Raw genomic sequence first — 18,441 nt, forward strand, 5'->3', positions numbered from 1 at the left:
CAGAGATCCGCCTGCCTCTGCCTCCCGAGTGCTGGGATTAAAGGCGTGCGCCACCACCGCCCGGCTTCGTTGTTCCTTTTTAAAATTAAGGTTTCAAAATATATAGAGATGCTAGCCAGCAATCCCAGCTCTCCACACACGCAGTACTGTGTAGCTAGCTCTTGGTGCTCTTGAATTGGGTCCCAAAACAAGGTAAAAGTTCACTTTTGGAGATTTTCCCCCCTTCCTCCTCCTCTGCCTTCCTTTGACTCTCTCTCCCTCCCTTTCTTTCCTATCATGTTGTTGTATGTGTGTGAGACAGGATCTCATGTAGTTCAGGCTAACTAAGAATTCAACCATGTAGCTGAAAAAAAAAAGCTTCGAACTTCTGACCCTCCACCCTCCTGTTGGTCTCTCCTGAGTATTGGGTTCACAGGTATGGGCCTCCATGCTCGCTCTTGCTTAATGTTGAAGTTCAAACTTGGAGCTTCCTGCTTGCCAGGCAATCACTCCAACCACTGAGCCACATCCTCAGCCCAGCTAAGGCAATTTTCCTTCAGAATAAAGAACAGACATTTGTTTGTGCCCAGGAACAAGCTCTTATGTTTCTCATGCCAAGTTTTGCTGTTATGGAGCTTATCCCTGCATAACAAGTGAGTTTGAGCCAAACAATCTTGAATCAAGAGAATGCAGGTGGCAAGGCCAGAAGCTGGCCAATGGGCTTCAAGCTATAGCGCTTCACTTCTGCATGCTTTCTTTGTTTTTCTTTCATCTCATTTTCACTGGTTATAATGCTTTTTGTGTCACAATAAAAATGTAATAATGTTCCATTAAATTTTTTCTCTTTGTCCTTTTGGCATTTGTATAATAGCAATAATAAGGGCAACAGATGGTTTTATCCCCAATAAATAACTCAAAGAATTACATTTTTTTCTGCACACAGATACTTATTTTGAAGGAAGCAAGCTAGCAATCTAAACTGAGAGCATGGTTTCCCCCCAGCATACGCGAGGAAAGCATTGGACTCTTTCTTTCTTTCTCTCTTTCTTTCTTTCTTTCTTTCTTTCTTTCTTTCTTTCTTTCTTCCTTTCTTTCTTCTTTATTTTATCATGTTGTGTCTTATCATCATAACAGTCACATATATATTGAGATAGGGTTTCTCTGTGTAACAGCTCTGGCTATCCAGATCACTCTGTAGACTAGGCTGGCTGCGAACTCACAGAGATCCGCCTGCCTCTGCCTCCTGAGTGCTGGGATTAACAGCCTGTGGCATCACACCTGGTATCATAACAGTCTGTAACTTAGGTGTGTACCTTAATATACTGCAATGGCCACATTTATAGGTTACCTTTGTTGGGTATATTTTGGGTTGGGTTGGTTGTTTCTAGACCGTCTGAGTGAGCATGGCAAGTAGGGGTGGGTTTGCTTCACTTCCCTGGTTGATGGACAGAAACCAGTAGGAACAGTGGTTTTCAGCCCTGGCCCTGTATTAAAGCTCTCTGGGAATCTCTTAATAATCGATGCCAGTCCCAACCCAAGTCTAGTTGTAGGATCTTTTGAGGGTGGAATTGGGACTGCTTAAAATCTCCCTGTGTGATTCTAATGAAATTCCAGGGATAATTATCATTGACCGGGAAGCATGGCTTCACACCTCAACAGGGATCAGGGGCCTATGGAGAGCCTGAGGAAAGCAGCTCCATGGGTCCACATAGTCCTCAAAATTTCCTGGTGGTGCTGTGCCGCTGGTGGGGGACCCATACTCTGAGAACATGAAACGCAGTGTTGAGAAACTTGACGCGGGAGTGAGTTTAGCGGAAAACAGAGCCATGACTAATTAGTCGTGGGTGCCACTGTCACGGGAAGGAATAACTACTGTATTTGTTTCCTATCTGAGGAGACTCATCGGGTAACTGCCTTGCAGAACAATGTGGAAATGGGCCACCTCTGGAATGGTTGAGTCTTTACAGCTAGTTTTACCCATATTCTGACAGCCAGAACCAGGAGTCACTCAGCTACGTCTCTCACCGTGTTCTTCAGCTCTTACAGGCTGCTTCTGCTGGAACCTATCTCTTGTGGGGCCTGGACTCTACCTACTGTAGACAGCTGATAACAGAGAGGAGTAGCTTGTCTTCCTATGAGCTATTCTATCTGATCTGGGGGCTGGTTCTTAATGTGGGGTTCGAGTCCCAGAACATGCCTGTTTTAGTGGCATGCCCTAGAAGTCTGCAGAAGTTCAGGGGTAGGGCTCAGGACTGGAAGAAAGGAGCTGCCAAACACAGGCAGGCAACAGAACTCAGCCCTGCCAGCTTCTAGCCTTGCCCTTTGACCTCTGAGTGCTCCATGTTGGTTTTCTTTCAGTTCTCCAGACCTCTCCTGAGAAGAGAAGCTGTCCAGATTCAGAAGCAGAATCAAACAACGGCCAAGAAGAAACTTCAAGTGACTCCTCAGCTAAAGCTGCCACAGATCGGTAAGTTAGCTATCTTGCTTATAGTATCTGGTGTGGCCCAGACTGACCTCGAATTCAGTATATAGCCTAGGATGGCCTTGAACTTCTGACCCTCCTGACTTTGTCCCATAAGTACAGGGATTATAAGCCTGCACCACCTACGTCTGGCTTATACAGTGCCAGGGGTAAAATCCAGAGTTTCATGCATATCAGGTAAGCACTGTACCAATTGACATCCTCAGTCCAGATAGGTGAGTCCTACTCATTTGAGTTCTCTTGTAAACACAGGTGCTTCATGAACCATGCAGCAATTCCTACCATCTTGTTAATACGGTAAATTGGGAAGAGGAGCCCAAACATGTTTCCTTTAGAACCTCCAAAGTGATAAGCCATCATTCTATAGAAAGAAGTCTTCATTTCATAAGGACCACCTGAATTCAATCTTGATTTTTTTTAAAAAAAGAATTTAATTATATTTATGTGGGTTGGTGTTTCATCTGTATGTATTTGTGTACCATCTGTATGCAGTGCCCCTGGAGGCCAGAAGAGGGCATTAGATCCCCCAGGACTACAGTCACAGATAGTTATCAGCTACCATGTGGGTGCTGAGAACTGAACCCAGGTCCTCTGGAAGAGCAGCCAGTGCTTTTAACTGCTGAGTCATGTCTCTAACCTCCAACTAGAATGAAGTTAGTGCTAAAAAAAAAAAAAAAAAAACCAACAAAAAACAAAAACAAACCTGATAAAACAAACTGAAGTGTTCAGGCCACAGAAGAAGCTGGCACACAGCACACAGTTCCCTTCCATGGGGAAAGGACAGAGAGAGCCAGGGGGAGTCTGCAGGAAGAGTCAGACATGACGGAAGTAGTGTGGAGGATGAGGACGGCAGGGACGTGGGAAGGGTCTCTCTCCAGTCCCCCTATGCTCAGCACAGGGTCGGTCTCTTTCCATGGCATCTCATATAGCCCGTACACCAGTCATCTGCAGGCACTACCACTCCGTTCCAGTTGGGGAAGCTGAGTCTGGGGACAGCTGTCAATGAGACATCAGTGATTGACTGACTCAGACATCAGTGCCGCAGATGTGCAAGCGTGCTGCGTTTGTCTACGTGACATCTGGGTTCGATCCCTGGCTCTCCGAAAATTAAACAGAAGTGATTAGTTAATGAAAAGAAGAGGAAAAGGAAAGTTCTCGGTTGGCTTTCTCAGATTTCCTGCGGGCTGCCTGCCCTCCTTCAGCAGGTGTGCCTCAGGCGGTGCCATGCTGCACTAAGGGGCAGACTGGACTCTGAGTCTAGAACCACTGTCTCCAGGAGCAACACCAGCTACCACTTGTTTACCATTAGCACCTTCCTGACGAACCATTTTACAGACAGGAAGCTGCTCAAGCAGAGCAGAGCCACATACTCTAGAATCTTCTAACATTGAGAGATTATAAATTACTGCTTGTGTCACAACAGAGTCAGGACTTGAAAGAGGCCATCTACACCAGCATCCACACTTTGAGCCAGTAAATCCTACTGCTTCGCTAGGCTCCGGATGCCAAATGATTACTCCAGGGAGTTGTTGTTATTGTTGTTGTTCTATCCATATTGTGTCTTTACTTGTCATGGCTTAAATCTCAAATCACAGTCAGCTAAGGAATATGTCATGATTAGCATGAAGCCGTCACTCTTAGATTGGTGGAGAACATTCCAGCACCCAGTTCCTCGTCTACAGCCTCGCGGGAAAGGTGGTCCCCCCTCTGTGGGATGAAGTGGGTCAGTGTAGCAGGAGAGAAACCAGACTGGGCCCGACAGTGGGAGTCAGGAGGTACAGCGTTGTAGCTCAGCTCTGATTTCTGTGGGAACAGGTAACGGTGTACTGTGAGTGACAAAATGAAAAGACTGGCGTTTCTGGGTTGTAGATGATGGGACAGATGATGTCTCAGACCATGGGACCCTCCATAGCAATGCTGGAGGGTGCTCCTTGCTTTAATCTGACCTGCTTGTAGCAAAGCCCTGAGGCTTTCTGGGTTCCATTTCCCACTGCAGCCAGCCTGTTATATAGGAGGGACTCCAGGAAGGAGGCAAGGGCACAGATGGGGAGGGAGGATGCGGATGGTTCTGCATAGCAGCTGCAACACACGCCAGAGGAGCTGCCTCACTGTGGACACCTCAGAGTGGCTGGAACTCTCATGATTCAGGCAGCTTGGGGAGAGTTGGCTCCTCACAAGAGGGAAAGACAGGCGTGTTTCTTCTGTGTGTCCCTTGTAGCTCTGGGGCTGCCAGCCAACTGGCCTGACCTCAGAAGCAACCTCCCAGTCAGCAGGGCCAACTATGGGCCAGATTTCAATGTGGCCTGTGAAGTACAGATTGCCACAGTGCTTGACAAATACTCTGTGTATTGAATCCTTTGTGGGAATTCATGGCAGCACTCAGGGGACTAATGACAATAAATCCTCCATTAGATTTCTCAGGTGGTACATCCACCTGTTAGAGGCAATGGAGCAAGAGGGAAAATGGCGGCATGGCGAGAAGGGAGTAAGCAATAGTCGTCTTAGGAGATTCTTATGATATGGTGGGCCCTATCTACACATGACTCTATTTGGGTAGAAAAAGAATGAGCTTTGGTAGCAGTCTTGGGTTCAAATCTTACTTCTGCCACTCCACGCTTTACTATCCTCCCTTTCTCTGAACTGAGACTGTAGAAGGAGAGTCAGCTGGCTGGCTAGAGAAAGAAAGATCTCTGTGAAGGAGCAGGCACAGTGCTAGACACAACAAGGTTGCTGGGTTGTTGATCGTGGTAACAGAAATAGTATCAATCATAGTAATATTAGCATTTAAAGCTGATGTAGGGAGGGCCAAGACCTCACTGGTACAGCACTGGGATTATACTCCAAAATAAACACCAAGATTTCCAAAATATAGGATCTTTGACAGATGTTTACTCTCTACTTTGACTGGAATGCCAAACTTCATTTGTGTTTCTGGTTCTGAACTCAGGGGTAAATCCCAGGTTGACTTCAGGCCCTGGACTCACCCTTGGCCATGGGGCCAGGATGTGGCTAGCATATATGACCACATATAACCTTCTGAATTTCACTGACTGTTAAGAGTCTTCTTAAACCCCCAAGATGGTTAAACTTTAATTGGTCACATTTATTTCTCAACCCTTTGAAGCTAGGAATCTTATCACCAGCTGAAAGGGCTTCAAGGAAAAAATATGTTTTCCGTTATATTTTTCCTTGTGGATTAGCTTATGGCTGTACATAAATATTTATCTGAACTATTTCAACAAACCCTAAATCATCAGCAATCCTTCTGCAGAGGACCCTTTTGGAAGATTTGTGTATGTCGAGAATGTCAGCAATCTCTTTATAGTACCAGATTCCAAGGGCCAGAGGCCCTTTGCACATATTTGGGAGGTTTTCAACATGTCTTTTACTTTCCCAAATCTGTGAATCTCTTCCTACCGATTCTTCTGGATAGGATTACCCTGCCTGGCTTTTCTTTACCTGTTGGTGTTTCGCCGAATTTCAAAGTCTCAATCCAGTGGCACCTCCTCCAGGGCCTAGAGCAGATGCGAGCAGAAGACTGCTCCAGGCAGAAGGACCAGGCTGTGGTGCAGCCCCAGGGTGTGCGGGCACTACTCTGGGGGACAGTGAAGGATCCAGTGGGGAAAAAAAAACTAAGACTGAGCGGGAGTGGAGCGGAGCAAATATAACTATTATAGGCAAAGACATGGGGCCCTGGACTTGGGAGACCTCACAACAGTGACAGCCAAAGGGGTACCACTCTGTTGACCAAAATATACAACCAAGCCCTTGACTAGGATATGGTGGCCAGACATTTTCCCCCGAACAATACTTTTCCGTTTTTGGTTAGTTTTCTAATATACAAAAATAGAAATATTTCGTGCAACAACCCAGATTTCAGATAGTTTTTTAGAACTTGGAGTATCTGGTGGTGATGTGTTGGTATGGAGTCGATGCTCCCTGCCTGCTGGTCTGCTCATCCTTGCTTAGCTATGCCAACCTCTGCATTGGAATGTTGCCCTCTGCGTCCTGGGGCCTCCGCCTGGTAGAGGAGACAATTCAGGCTACCAGCTCTGGAGCTAAAGTGTCTCTGTCCAGGTCCATGTCCAGCTAGCTCCATGACCTTAGAAAAGAATGCTTCTAATAATTTCACCTTTCCCGTGTGGCTGGTGTGGTAATAGACATGCACAGGACTATCCAGCCTGCCATAGGTAAGCAAATATTAGTTGTGATCTCTTTATCCCGCGAGAGACAGTCAACACTAGAGCTGAAACTGACACTCATTTCTGCATCACTCACAGAACCTAGGACGTGGACTCTTAGGCCGTAACAGACAAGAAATAGTTTATGAGGGACAATGTTTTCGGGGTTCCTAGTTCTCTAAGGTTTAACTTCAGCATGCTGGTTAACCTTTCACACAAAACGCGCTGACTTTCTTCAAAAGCCGTCAGTACTAAGGAAATAAGTTTTTCTGAGTTCTCCCCTCCAAACTCAAAAACAAACCCAGATTTAGAAAGGTCCTTAGTTCGTTGTTAGTTGTGTTTCCCCCCAGAAGTTCAGCTGTGAGCGGGTGGCTGTCTAAGATCATTTCTCAAGCTAAAGTCAGTCGCTAGAGATTAGCACATAGGAACTTCAGCAGGGAGGAAATCGGGGTGCCTGTTAGACAGGACCCTGGGCCTTTCTAAGCTGATCTCCACCCCTCCCCGCAATGAGAGTCAGGGCTTTGTGCTCAGTGCCTCCAACACAATGGCCTGTGTGCAAAGAACCAGTTTCCAGTGTTCCGACCCTCTTTGTATATACTGCAGTCATAATCCTGCCTCATCAGGCCTTCCCCGAGGCGACTGGTGGACGTGGGCAGAAGATTTGTGGTTAGGTTAATGCACTTCCTGTAGTGGCATTTCAATGGTATTTTAATAACTAAAGCTTGCCTGAAGATCAGAGAGTAAAACAGTCCCACTGGCCAGAGTTGCAGACCAGGCAGTGGTAACACACACCTTAAATCCCGGTAGCCACACCAGTTTGCCATAGAAACAGGGCGCTGCACGCCTTTAATCCCAGTGCTAGAGAGGAATATAAGATGGGAGGAGACAGCTCACAGACACAGTCTCATTCTGAGGTCTCCTGGAGGCAAGATTACCAACTTTGGGCAGATACCCAATATCTTTCCCTGAGTTTTTATCAGTCATACTTCTGCTTCCCATCAGCAAAGTTGGTCACAAGGTTGGAGTCACTGTCTCCTGAGAAAACTTGCATGTCTATAAAGCCACATTCAACTTCTGTTTGGATAAACAGCATCTAAAACTGAATGACGGAGCCAGATTCTAAAACAGCAACAACAAAAAGTTTTTTAGGTTTGCACAGTAAGAGAAAGATAGTGCTCTTTTTGTATACAAATGATTTTCAGTCTGAAAAGAACCCTACTTTTCAAAAAAAAAAAATCTATTTCCTCAGCCTTCCCCCACTTCTCTCTCTTTCTCTCTCTCTCCTCCCATAACTAACGCCAGCATCTCTAAAGTCTCCTTCCTGCTCCAAAAAGCAATTTCAAATAATGACAACATGTAGTTGGTCTGGCTGCTTCTCAACCCTCGCTCCTCCCTCAGCGACCCAGGAGTGTGCACAAGTCTGGTGGTTCAGTGCTTCGATCTGTTGTCTGCCATGAGACCCTCACCATATGCGGCCTGGGGGTGACGCTCTGCCAAAAACACATGCCGGGTCCATTTTGAAGGATTTAAGAAAAGATACTCAAGGAAGAGGTGTTATAAGAAATATTTTTCCCTTCATATAAAAATCAACTTCGTGTGTGGGTATACTACCACAAATATTGAAAAATGCCGAGGTCATCGTCTTCTAGGCTAAAAAAACACATGAACTTTGCACGTTTCCTAATTTTATTTCATTTTCCCTGTTTAGTGAGAAGGAAAAAAAATACCTATTAGTATTTAGCCCCAAATTGGTTTTGTGACTCGCAGCCCCTGGCTCTTACCTGTGAGAACACAGATCTATCAAGATATTTTCTACCTGCATTGTCCTAAGCAAGCGTTGGCCATGCAATGTGAAGGGCAATGCTGCCGCAGCCGCTCTGCACGCATCTCAGGCGCTGCTCTGACTTGTCTCCTGGATCAGGAGATCCAAGAGAGGCCTGCTTTTGTTCTCTTGGGGAAGAGTATGATGGAGAACTTTGGAGAAACAGAGATTGTGTGAGGTTGCGATCGGGAAGTTAGATAATAAACAGCCCCTGATAGGACCATTCTAGTGGCCAAGATCAACACAGTCTGAATGTGGGCAGGAGTAGCCTTCCTGCCTGCCCCTCCCCAGAGGGCCCTTTGTGTCAACAAGCACAGCCAGCCTCTTGGCCGGCTCCCAGGCTCAGAGTGGGGCTATCATTTTTGTTTGCTTTGCAAATATCTTAATGGGAAGTGGTTCAACACCACCTATGGGTTAATCTGAGGGCTTCTGCCTGGCAGCTGTTGACTCAGCGAACCACATGGCTGCTCTCTGGTGGAGGGAGCCGAGCTGGCCTGCACTACCCAGTGCCAGGTTGAGGTATCGTCTTTGTCTCTTGGATTTGCAGACTGGCAGGAAGCACCTTGGTGCCCTTTATTTTTAGTTTGTTCCTCCTGGGAGGGCAGAGCTGCTCCTGTCTGTGCCAACTGTGCTTTTGCTTCAAGGCAGGGAAGCTGTTGACATTATTTTTCACTGCCGTGAAGCAGCCTCCTTCTCCTAAGCCCATACTTGCAGAATCTGCGATTTGTGTTAAGTGTGGCGATGGTGGAGATGGTATTGCAGGAAGATCTAGTGGGCCAGCACACAGGGAGCCCCCAGGGAGCCCCAGGGAGCTGAAGTCTGGTCTTCACCTGGGATCTGAAGAGCTGAAGAGCTGCTGCGCATCTGCAGAATCCTGTTCTGCTAGTCTGTCAGGTCCGAGAAAGACCAAACGTGGCTTTTGTGCATCTAGAGGGGCTGAGCAGGCTTCCAAGAGGAACATGGCCAAGCCATGCCTCTCTGGATCTATGATTTCTGAAGTGACAAGGGCCATTCCCTTCTCCATGCTTCCCTCACTGAGTTCTGGCCAGGGTGAGCTGACTCCCACAAAGTGGGGTAGGATATGGACTTGGAGACATCTTCCAAACACCGCCATGTTTGCAAGTGCATAGAAAGGTCAGATTGCTCAGTGGGCGAGCTGCCCGCTGGACAGTGCACTCCTGCTTGCAAAGTCTTGTCCTTTCCTGGGGTTTTCACACACACTTGAGGGGTTCTACAGACTGAAGTCCCAGAGGCCACCCCACGACCTTCTGATGGATGACAAAACCTTCCTGAATCCACTCATTTTCTCAGGGCCTCAGTTTCCCCATAGTTAAGAGCAATTGACACAACTGCTCCCTCACCAGGTCATGAAAGATCAATGAGATCACACACCAAGCATGTGGTGCCTCATCTGACATGAAGTCCCCCATGCCTGGGAACAGCCAGTGTTATCTTGGCAGCGCAATTCTTCCTTTATAGAAGCCTTGTTACTATTATACTTCAGAGTTGATTACTCCAAAACCTTTAATATTAAACCAGAGCTAAATTCAGGACAGTTTGAGTATCAAAGTAAAGAATGCTGAAAGAAGGATATAAGCCCGCTGAGTAAAAAGAATTCAGGAGTCTACATTAATGGGAGGAAACGAAGATAGGGAAGGTGTAAGGAAGCTCACATTGTAATTAAAATGTGAAATAATAAACGTAAATTTGATGACTGAAAAATGGACATTTCCAAGCACCAAAGCCATCATTGCTCTAGGCAAGAATCATAAATGGGTGCTAAAAACAGCAGGCGAAAGACTAGGGAATAGCAAGCTATTGTCCCAGTGTCGGAGTAAATCCCATAAGAAAGCAGTTAAAGGACACAGAGGAACCTTGCAGAAGCCACTTTGACCAAATGACAGCATCACAGTGATGGAGCCACCAGACCGCACGGGCTTCCTGAGAAGAGCGTCTTGTCTGTGCATTTCCTGCCAAACGAGCATGACCTGGATTTAATACCGAGGAAACAGCAGACAGACCCCGACAGAGGAGTCTGTTGGAAGATAACTGGCCAGTAGGCTCCACAACAGAGCAGAGAGGGGGCTGAGGGCCCTCTCAGATGGAAGGAGACGTAACTGGAGGTGATGCCAGGTTTTCCTCTGCCACAAAAGTTGTCACTGGGATATTTGGCAAATTCAGAACACTATGGAGTGGGTCACAGCATCTCGATAATAATATCACTTCTCTGGTGTCAGTCACCACATTCTGGTAAGAGTGCACCCTCCTTTAGAGAAACAGACCAGTAGGTAAGAGATAAAGGCATGTGGGGTTTCTCCAAAGGTCCAGAAAAAGTCCATGTGTTTGTGTCTGTCAGTGCTCCTGTCTGTCGGTGACAAAGCAAAGAGATGCCTGGCCACAGCCTGCTCTTCTTGCCTCTCTTGTAGAAGTTTGAAACATAGCCAAAGCAAGAAGTTGCAATTAAAACCCAAGTCAGGTCCCCTTCATCTCTCAAACTTACCAGCTTCATTCTCTTTGAATGCATATGATCTCCATCGCTCTTGCCAAACTGTAGCAGAATATCTAAGTTTCAGTGTCTAGTGTCCTTGCTTCTCTGTTTGTTTAAAGACGGAATCTTTCTAGGTAGCCCTGACTAGCCTGAAACTATGTAGACCAGGCGAGCTTCGAACTCACAGAGATCTGCTTGTCTACGCCTCCCGAGTGCTGGAAGGAAAGGCGTGAGCCACCAAGCTTGGTGCTAATTCAGTTTTTAAGGAGCTAAATCTACGACTCAACATAGGTCCACCTATAAGCGACTCCAAGGCCCACTCCTCAAGTGGCTGTGGTCCCAGCTACTCAAGAAGTGGAGGCAGGACTGTTTCCTGGGCCTCTGAGTTCAAGACCCAGCTGGACGACATAGAGAACTCCTTCGGAAGATGAACCTACTCAGGGGAGAAGCAGAGGTGACACAAAAGAAGCTGCTTAGAGGCCTTGTCATCGCCTCCCTTTTGCATGTCTTCATCCAGGGATTTCTCGCTCAGAAGTAAAGGGTCCATCTTAAGCGGGAAATATAAAACTTCATTGAAAGACTCTGCTTTGTTTCTGACTTCTGGATCTGCACATCTTATTTCATTCCTGTAAGAACCAGTAGTCTTTTCTTCTTTTTTCCTAAAAAACACAGATGTGATCATTTTCTCCCAGCCCAGCAAGGGTTTTAATTTACAGTGTATTGATGAAGAAAGGGAGGCGTTGATCTCACTTGGGCAAATGGAAGCACGGGCTGCCCCCTTCCAGTTGACGTTTGTGAAAGAGACAAATCCCTCTTCGATATAAGCGTGTTACTAGAAGTATCTGAAAATGCTTAAAGAATTAGTCATCACTTACACGAAATTCACATTCGACTGGATATCTAATCTGTGTTTTATCTGGCAACTGGAGCCCGAGTAGTGTGGAGCTAATTCTGAACCATGTGCGTAGCATACGGAGGCATCCCGAAGTGTGGCCCCACGCCCTGACCTCTGGTCCTGGCTGCCACAGAACAGCATTTCCCACCCTTCAGCCGTCTTGGAAAACACATTCAAAGCTCCCCATTTCTGCTTGTTTACCAAGGTCTTGACTCAGCTGTCACTTTCTGTAGCCACTTAAACTACTCACAGCCTCTCCTCCAATACTTTCCGGCCCCTTCCTCTGCTTTTACTTTCTCCTCGGGCTCTGACTTTTATTTAGCATTCTGTAGTTTTTATTTGTTTCAACTGCTGCCCGCCTCTGTTGGGAATTGGGTTCCCAGCAGAGGAATCTCAGGTCCCTTGTTCACGGCTTTATTCTCAGGGCCTAGAATGGTGGAAGACTAATTGAAAGCTGTTTATGGGATGGTGGATGGACGGATGGACGGACAGACAGGCAGACAGACGGATGAATGATGGGTGGACAGACGGACAGACAGACGGGTGGGTGGGTGAATGGATGAATGGACAGATGGATGGATTGGTGGATGAACAGATGGACGGACAGACGGACAAATGGATGGACAGACGGATGAATGGTGTCCAGAGAGCTATGAGAAGGCTTGCATTGCACGGGTCATATGTATTGCTCTTATAAAATCTAGAGAAGGCTTGCTACCAAGTCAGATAGCATGGCATGGCGTGTATTCCCCATATATACAAGGTAGGTTTAAAGGTCAGACAGGGCTCAAAGGGGACCTCGTGATAGAGCAGAGCATCTCTTAATTCGTTCTTGAATATTTTCCAGAGCTTAATGTTGATTGCACCAGGTGCCAGTCATTAGGATCCCCGATATAATGTTTCGATTAACTGATGTGTCCTGTACAAAACAGTGCTGGGGACAGAGAGTACAGACTCTGTAGCAGCCAGACCCGGGTTACATCTGGTTCTGAGCTGTACTGCTTACTCAGGCAGGTGGCCCAGCTTCCTCTCCCTGATCTGTGAAATGGGGATGTTCAGGGACCTAACCCATCAGCTGTGGTTTGAGGATGAATGAGGCCATCCCACCAAGCCCTCTGTACTCCCCAGGCAAGAAGAAGGTTGCTTCTGTTGCTGCCCTGGTCTCTGGTGACTCCACCCCCACCCTCCCCCCACCACAGTGCCTTATGAAGCCTTGCTCAGCCCTCCTGCCCAGACTGTGGCCCTCAGACAGACCGTGCTGCCTGCCTTCAGATCACAGACATCCTGTCACTGTTCCCAGCCATTCCTTTTCCCAGCCAGAGGCTGGGTGCTGATAAAAAGCCCATGACTGTCTGTCAGTGGAGTGTCACTTCTCCAATAAGGTACCTTTCTCATCGGGAGGAGAAAAAGCCTCTGCTTCCACCTCAGGCTTTTACAGTGACAGCTGCCATGCTAAAGAGTCGTGCAGGAGAGGGGAAGAAAGAAAAGAAGCAAGACTCTAAGAGCTAGTAAATTAACACTGCAGGCTCACCACTGGAGAAAAGCAATAGGGTGAACAGCTATGATCATCTATGAAAGCCTAGTAGGATTCGGGAAATTAGCCTAAGTCCACAAACCTCACTGGCTCTGACTTAAAGCAGTGCAATAGGAAACGTTCATTAGCTCTTGGAGTCCTTCTCATGGATTAGTCCTTGAGTCATGTTCTAAAACAGAAAAACAGGTCTAGTTTAGAGCAATCGCGTGTCCACATACTTAAGTAAGATTTTTGTATCCAACTCCTTCGGCGCTAACGCTGACTGGTGAGAGATAGGAGATGTGTGTTTCAATGTTTTTATTAAAATCCTGAGTTATTTAGAACAAATGAGAAAAATAAAAACATAAGCCAAGCTGTTAGATGCAATTCTCCTGGGTTCCTTTTTCTGAACACATCCTGTTAAGTTCCTTCCTCTTCTCTTATGCCCTTTGTAGTCCCACGGTGTCATACAGTAAAGCTCATGACAATATTTTCCTCTTGACAAATGTCAGGGAGAAAAATGTCAAGGTACCAGTTTCCAACAAAAAGCTGTGACAATTAAAGAGACGGATAACATCTAGTGTTGGGAATACAGAAAATAGCACCTTTCGTACATTTGTGGCTAAACGTTAAGTTTTGTTGCTTTTTAGGGGAGAAACTGATGTTGTGGTTTAAATTCTTAGAGGAGGAAAAGGACATTCTTATCCTTAGGCTCAACAACTTCACATCAAATATTTATCCCAGGGAAATAATCAGATTAGAACTCAGAACCACATCCTCTGAGTATTAAATGATCCCTTATTCATAATGTGAGAAATGGATACTATGTCTATATTTAAAAATATATGATTATTTTATTCACTTGTGGTAATCACTCAATGCAACACTATATAGCCATAAATATGATGGTGTAAGAGAGGTGGGTGCAATTTTAATATTTAAGACATGATTTTTTTTCTAGATAAGAAGATTATCCCCACCTGTATTATCTTCTCCTTTGTACTATAAAAGAGACAGTGCAGAGGGAATATGCATCACTTTTTATCACAGAAAATAGTCTTTAATCTGAAAAAAAGGGAGAATGGAAAATATTTTGCTGTCAGGTCTGTTGGCTATTTATTTTGGTCAGAAAAGAAGATGTTGGTACATATTCACAGATTAGTGATTATGGAGATTCAGGGGCCTGGGTTTATAACTGTCCCTCAGCTAAGAAATAATGCCAGAGCTGTGAACTCTCTGGTAGGAAGAGCTGATGGATCACCAGGCAAGGGACTCTGTGGCCAGCAACTTTGCTCATTGCTGTGACCAATCACTTGAGGAGAGGCCCTTAAGGGAGGAAGGCTTTATTCTGGCTCTCAGTTGGAAGATGCAGCCCATCCCACCAGAGACACAGTGGCAGAACAGGATACCACTGCTTACATCTCAAGGAATCAGGAAGCAGGCAGAAAGGACGCTAGCATCCTGCAGGCTTTCTTCTTTTCCTCCCTCTGTTTATTCAGTCCAGGACCCGTGGGATGGTGCCACCCACATTCAGACACAATAAACTCTGAGGTGAGTCACCTGGTAAAGTGCCCAATCCCAAGGACAAGTTACACGTGGCAAAAACATGTTTCTGCACAGAGACATATATGAATAGCAACAGCTGAAGTGAACTCGCTCCTGTCCGCCACACTTCGGAAGAGCACACAAACACATTCCAGGGCAAGTCTGGGTTTTGAGGAAACTGAGGTCACAAGACTCTTGTCTAATTTTTGTAAAGTTTTCTCACAAGCCCTCAGAATTCTCATAGGACTTTATTCTTGGTCTGTATACACACACACACACACACACACACACACACACACACACACACACACCTGCACATATACCACACACATACATAATCACACAGATGCACATACACCCTAAGAAGCCTTGAGAGGTAGCTAGAACTACCTAGATCTAGTTAAAATGAAAATTGCCAGTCTCAAGTCAGCACATGGGCTTCAACATAGAGGGGAATCCCATATCAAACAAAGAACAGTGTTGCATCCCTGTGTTGCCCCCCCCCCCCCCGCCTTACATAGCTTCATTTACCTTTGTGGTTTGAATGTACTGAAACTACTTCCAATCTCTTCTTTCTCATGGTAATCGGTCCATAAAGACAGCTGGGGGTGCATGTATCTAAAACCTGCCTCCCTTCTAGGGTCGCAGAAGCCTACTCTGTTCACACAACCTGCTTGGAGCACCTTGCCTGCCGGGTTGCTTGACATCGGCCCCTCAGGGACAGGAAACTGAGTTCCTTTGGTCCCATGTCCTCAAAGGGACAGGGACAGGCTGCTAGTTATGTTGAGCAACCTTTCTCCCAGAGCTGCCACCTAAGGAACAAGCTTGACAGAAACACTATGTTTACAGTCACCAGGGACGAAGTGGCTGCAATCTGCTCTGCTTTGAAGTTAGCATAAGCTTTCAAGCTGCAGCGCTAATACTGGTCTCAATTCGTTTAGGCACCAAGAAGTTATAATTGATACAAGACGAGACATAACTTTCAAAATGTAATCAAAATTAATTAAAAAAAAGTACACGGAGAAGGCAGTTTAAGAGAGGCTTAGGAAAGAGAGACTCAGCTGGGTGGCGGTGGCACATGTGTTTAATCCCGGCACTCAGGAGGCAGAGGCAGGTGGATCTCTGTGAGTTTGAGGTCAGCCTGGTCTACAAAGCAAGTTCCAGGACAATTAGAGCTAAACAGTGAAACCCTGTCTGGAATTCTCCACCCCCCAAAAAGGAAAAAGAGATTCAATAGGCACCTGCTGTGTCTCAACTCTCATCTCAGAGAAGACAGTAACAGTCTAACCTGATACAGGAAGAGACCAGCTGTCAGACAAGCCCAATGATGAGCCTCATCCTCTGACGTCACTTTCTAATTCTACAGCACTTTAGTCTCCAGAATGTATGGACCCACTAGCAAAGGGACACATCTGGTCCAATTTCCTGCCCCTTGCAAAACTTACACCCTGCCCGTCATCCTGCTTTCAAATGTGCGGCTCCATGAGTTTGGCTATAGTATAACTCCGAACCCCCTGTCCATCATTCCTCACTGAACTGACAAATGGAATTTCAGAGCCTGTGAAGCTGAGGCCCAGACCGTAGCCCAGAATGACTTCCCACTGTGCTACCAGTACAGCATGACAGAGCCAGCTGGCTTCATGATCTTCACTGCGGAAGAAAGATGCAGGCACTCTGAGGGGAGCATGTGGCGAGCCAGCCTTGGTACTGCCCCTCATCCGTCACATGAGAGAATTAGGTGCCAGCCTCGTTGCTTTTGTTTGTTTGCTTGCTTTTTTTTTTCTAAGGTGGATTCCTAGAAGAAGGGTTCTCGGTGGTGGCTGGGGTTGTCCATCCTCCCTGGAGCACACAGTTAAATCACCAACTGCATTGAGCCCAGAGGCATCTGCAGGAGAGACTAGCAATGTTTCTGAGAGTCCCAGCTGCCCGGACATGTGTGGTGAAGGAAGAGCCTCGTAGTCATTTGATGACAGATTCGTTGACTTGTAAATCTTAACAGAAATTGAAGACTTACTTTTTAAAAACTTTTTTGAGGGGTGCTGATTCGAAAGGCAGTGTCTCAAGACTGGGGAGAGGAGTAAGTGGATAAAATGTGAGGGAGGATTTCAGTCTAGAACTCACGAAAAACCCAGGCAGGCAAGGAGAGAGAGAGAGAGAGAGAGAGAGAGAGAGAGAGAGAGAGAGAGAGAACGGACCCATGGAGCAAACTGGCTAGGCTCACCAAATTAGCCTGCTCTAGGTTCAGTGGGAGATCCTGCCTCAGAAAATAAAGAATGGACAAGAAAAATAGCCATTGTGAACCGCTGGCCTCCATGCACACATGCACACATGTGCCTATCTACACACATGCGATCATGCATGCACATATGCACAAATACTACACGTGTAAACACGCAAAAGAAACGGACCAATATTACATTTTAAAAATGAATGCTGTTTTGTTAGTTGCCTAATAGTCAAACCTTCCCGGGACCTTCCCTTTCTGAACCACATTTCTTCACCACTGTAGGTATAAAAGTGCTTGTCTCCGATGGCTGTCAAGATCTCATTGGATACTTAAGAACATTTTAAACACCAGAAGTGCAATATAAATAATTAGTCAATTTAAATTTACTGTTAAGGATATTTTTCCTGGCCTATGTGGCCATACATTTTGGAATTTACCCAACTTATACTTGTAGTTTGATTTTTCACTCTTTTGGCATAGTGGGGGGCACCACCCAGCAACCAAATAAATCACATATACAGAGGCTTATTCTTAGTTTTAAATGTCAGGCCTTAGCTTGGCTTGTTTCTTGCCAGCTTTTATTAACTTAAATTGTCCCAACTAACTTTTGCCTCTGGGCTTTTTCCTTTTCTTACTTCTGCGTATCTTTCTTCCACTCCTACTCCATGGCTGGGTGGCTGGCCCTGGTGCCCTCTCGTCCTCATTTCTCCTTCTATTTATTCTCTGCCTGCCAGCCCCACTGACCCTACTCCTCACCATTGGCCATTCAGCTCTTTATTAGAACCATCAGGTGTGGGCACAGTCACACAGTGTCACAGAGTTAAACAAATGCTGCATAAACAAAAGAAACACACCTTAAAATGAAACTCCCCAACATGTACTAACATTTACCAAATACTTAATGCTCCAGGCACTGGAATAGGCGCTGATGAAGAATGTGCAAAACAGCCGTTCTGATCCCTTACCTTCCATGTGGGAGGCGTGCGATGCTAAAAACTGACAGTCCCTTCCCCGGGTCCTGGGGGGTTTTGATGGGTGTACTATTAATAACCACCACTGAGATGTATTCATGAATGGTCCACAAGGGTTGAAATGAATTAATCAGTTTAATTAATTAATAAGATTTAAAACGTAGCACTGGAGGTAACCTTAAGAGCAGTTTCTCCCAGTTCCCTCACTTTGTAACTGAAGAAAGCTAGAACCCAGAATACTTGAAACTTACCCAGAATTACATATTTGTGTGTGTGTGTATGTGTGTGTGTGTGTGCGTGTGTGTGTGTGTGTGTGTGTGTGTGTGAGAGAGAGAGAG

The 18,441-nt window shown here is 46.0% G+C and overlaps 1 protein-coding gene across 1 annotated transcript in view; it reads left to right on the plus strand.

Moving 5' to 3' along the window:
• Myo3b (myosin IIIB) overlaps nucleotides 1-18,441 on the plus strand; it is a 273,440-nt gene that overhangs the window by 197,156 nt on the left and 57,843 nt on the right. The window contains exon 28 of the mRNA XM_005346535.2: nucleotides 2,338-2,446. Within this exon, the coding sequence (XP_005346592.1) occupies nucleotides 2,338-2,446 (109 nt within the window). The remainder of the gene's footprint in view (nucleotides 1-2,337; nucleotides 2,447-18,441) is intronic.

This window comes from Microtus ochrogaster, chromosome 4 (genome assembly GCF_000317375.1).
Source record: "Microtus ochrogaster isolate Prairie Vole_2 chromosome 4, MicOch1.0, whole genome shotgun sequence".
NCBI lineage: Eukaryota > Metazoa > Chordata > Mammalia > Rodentia > Cricetidae > Microtus > Microtus ochrogaster.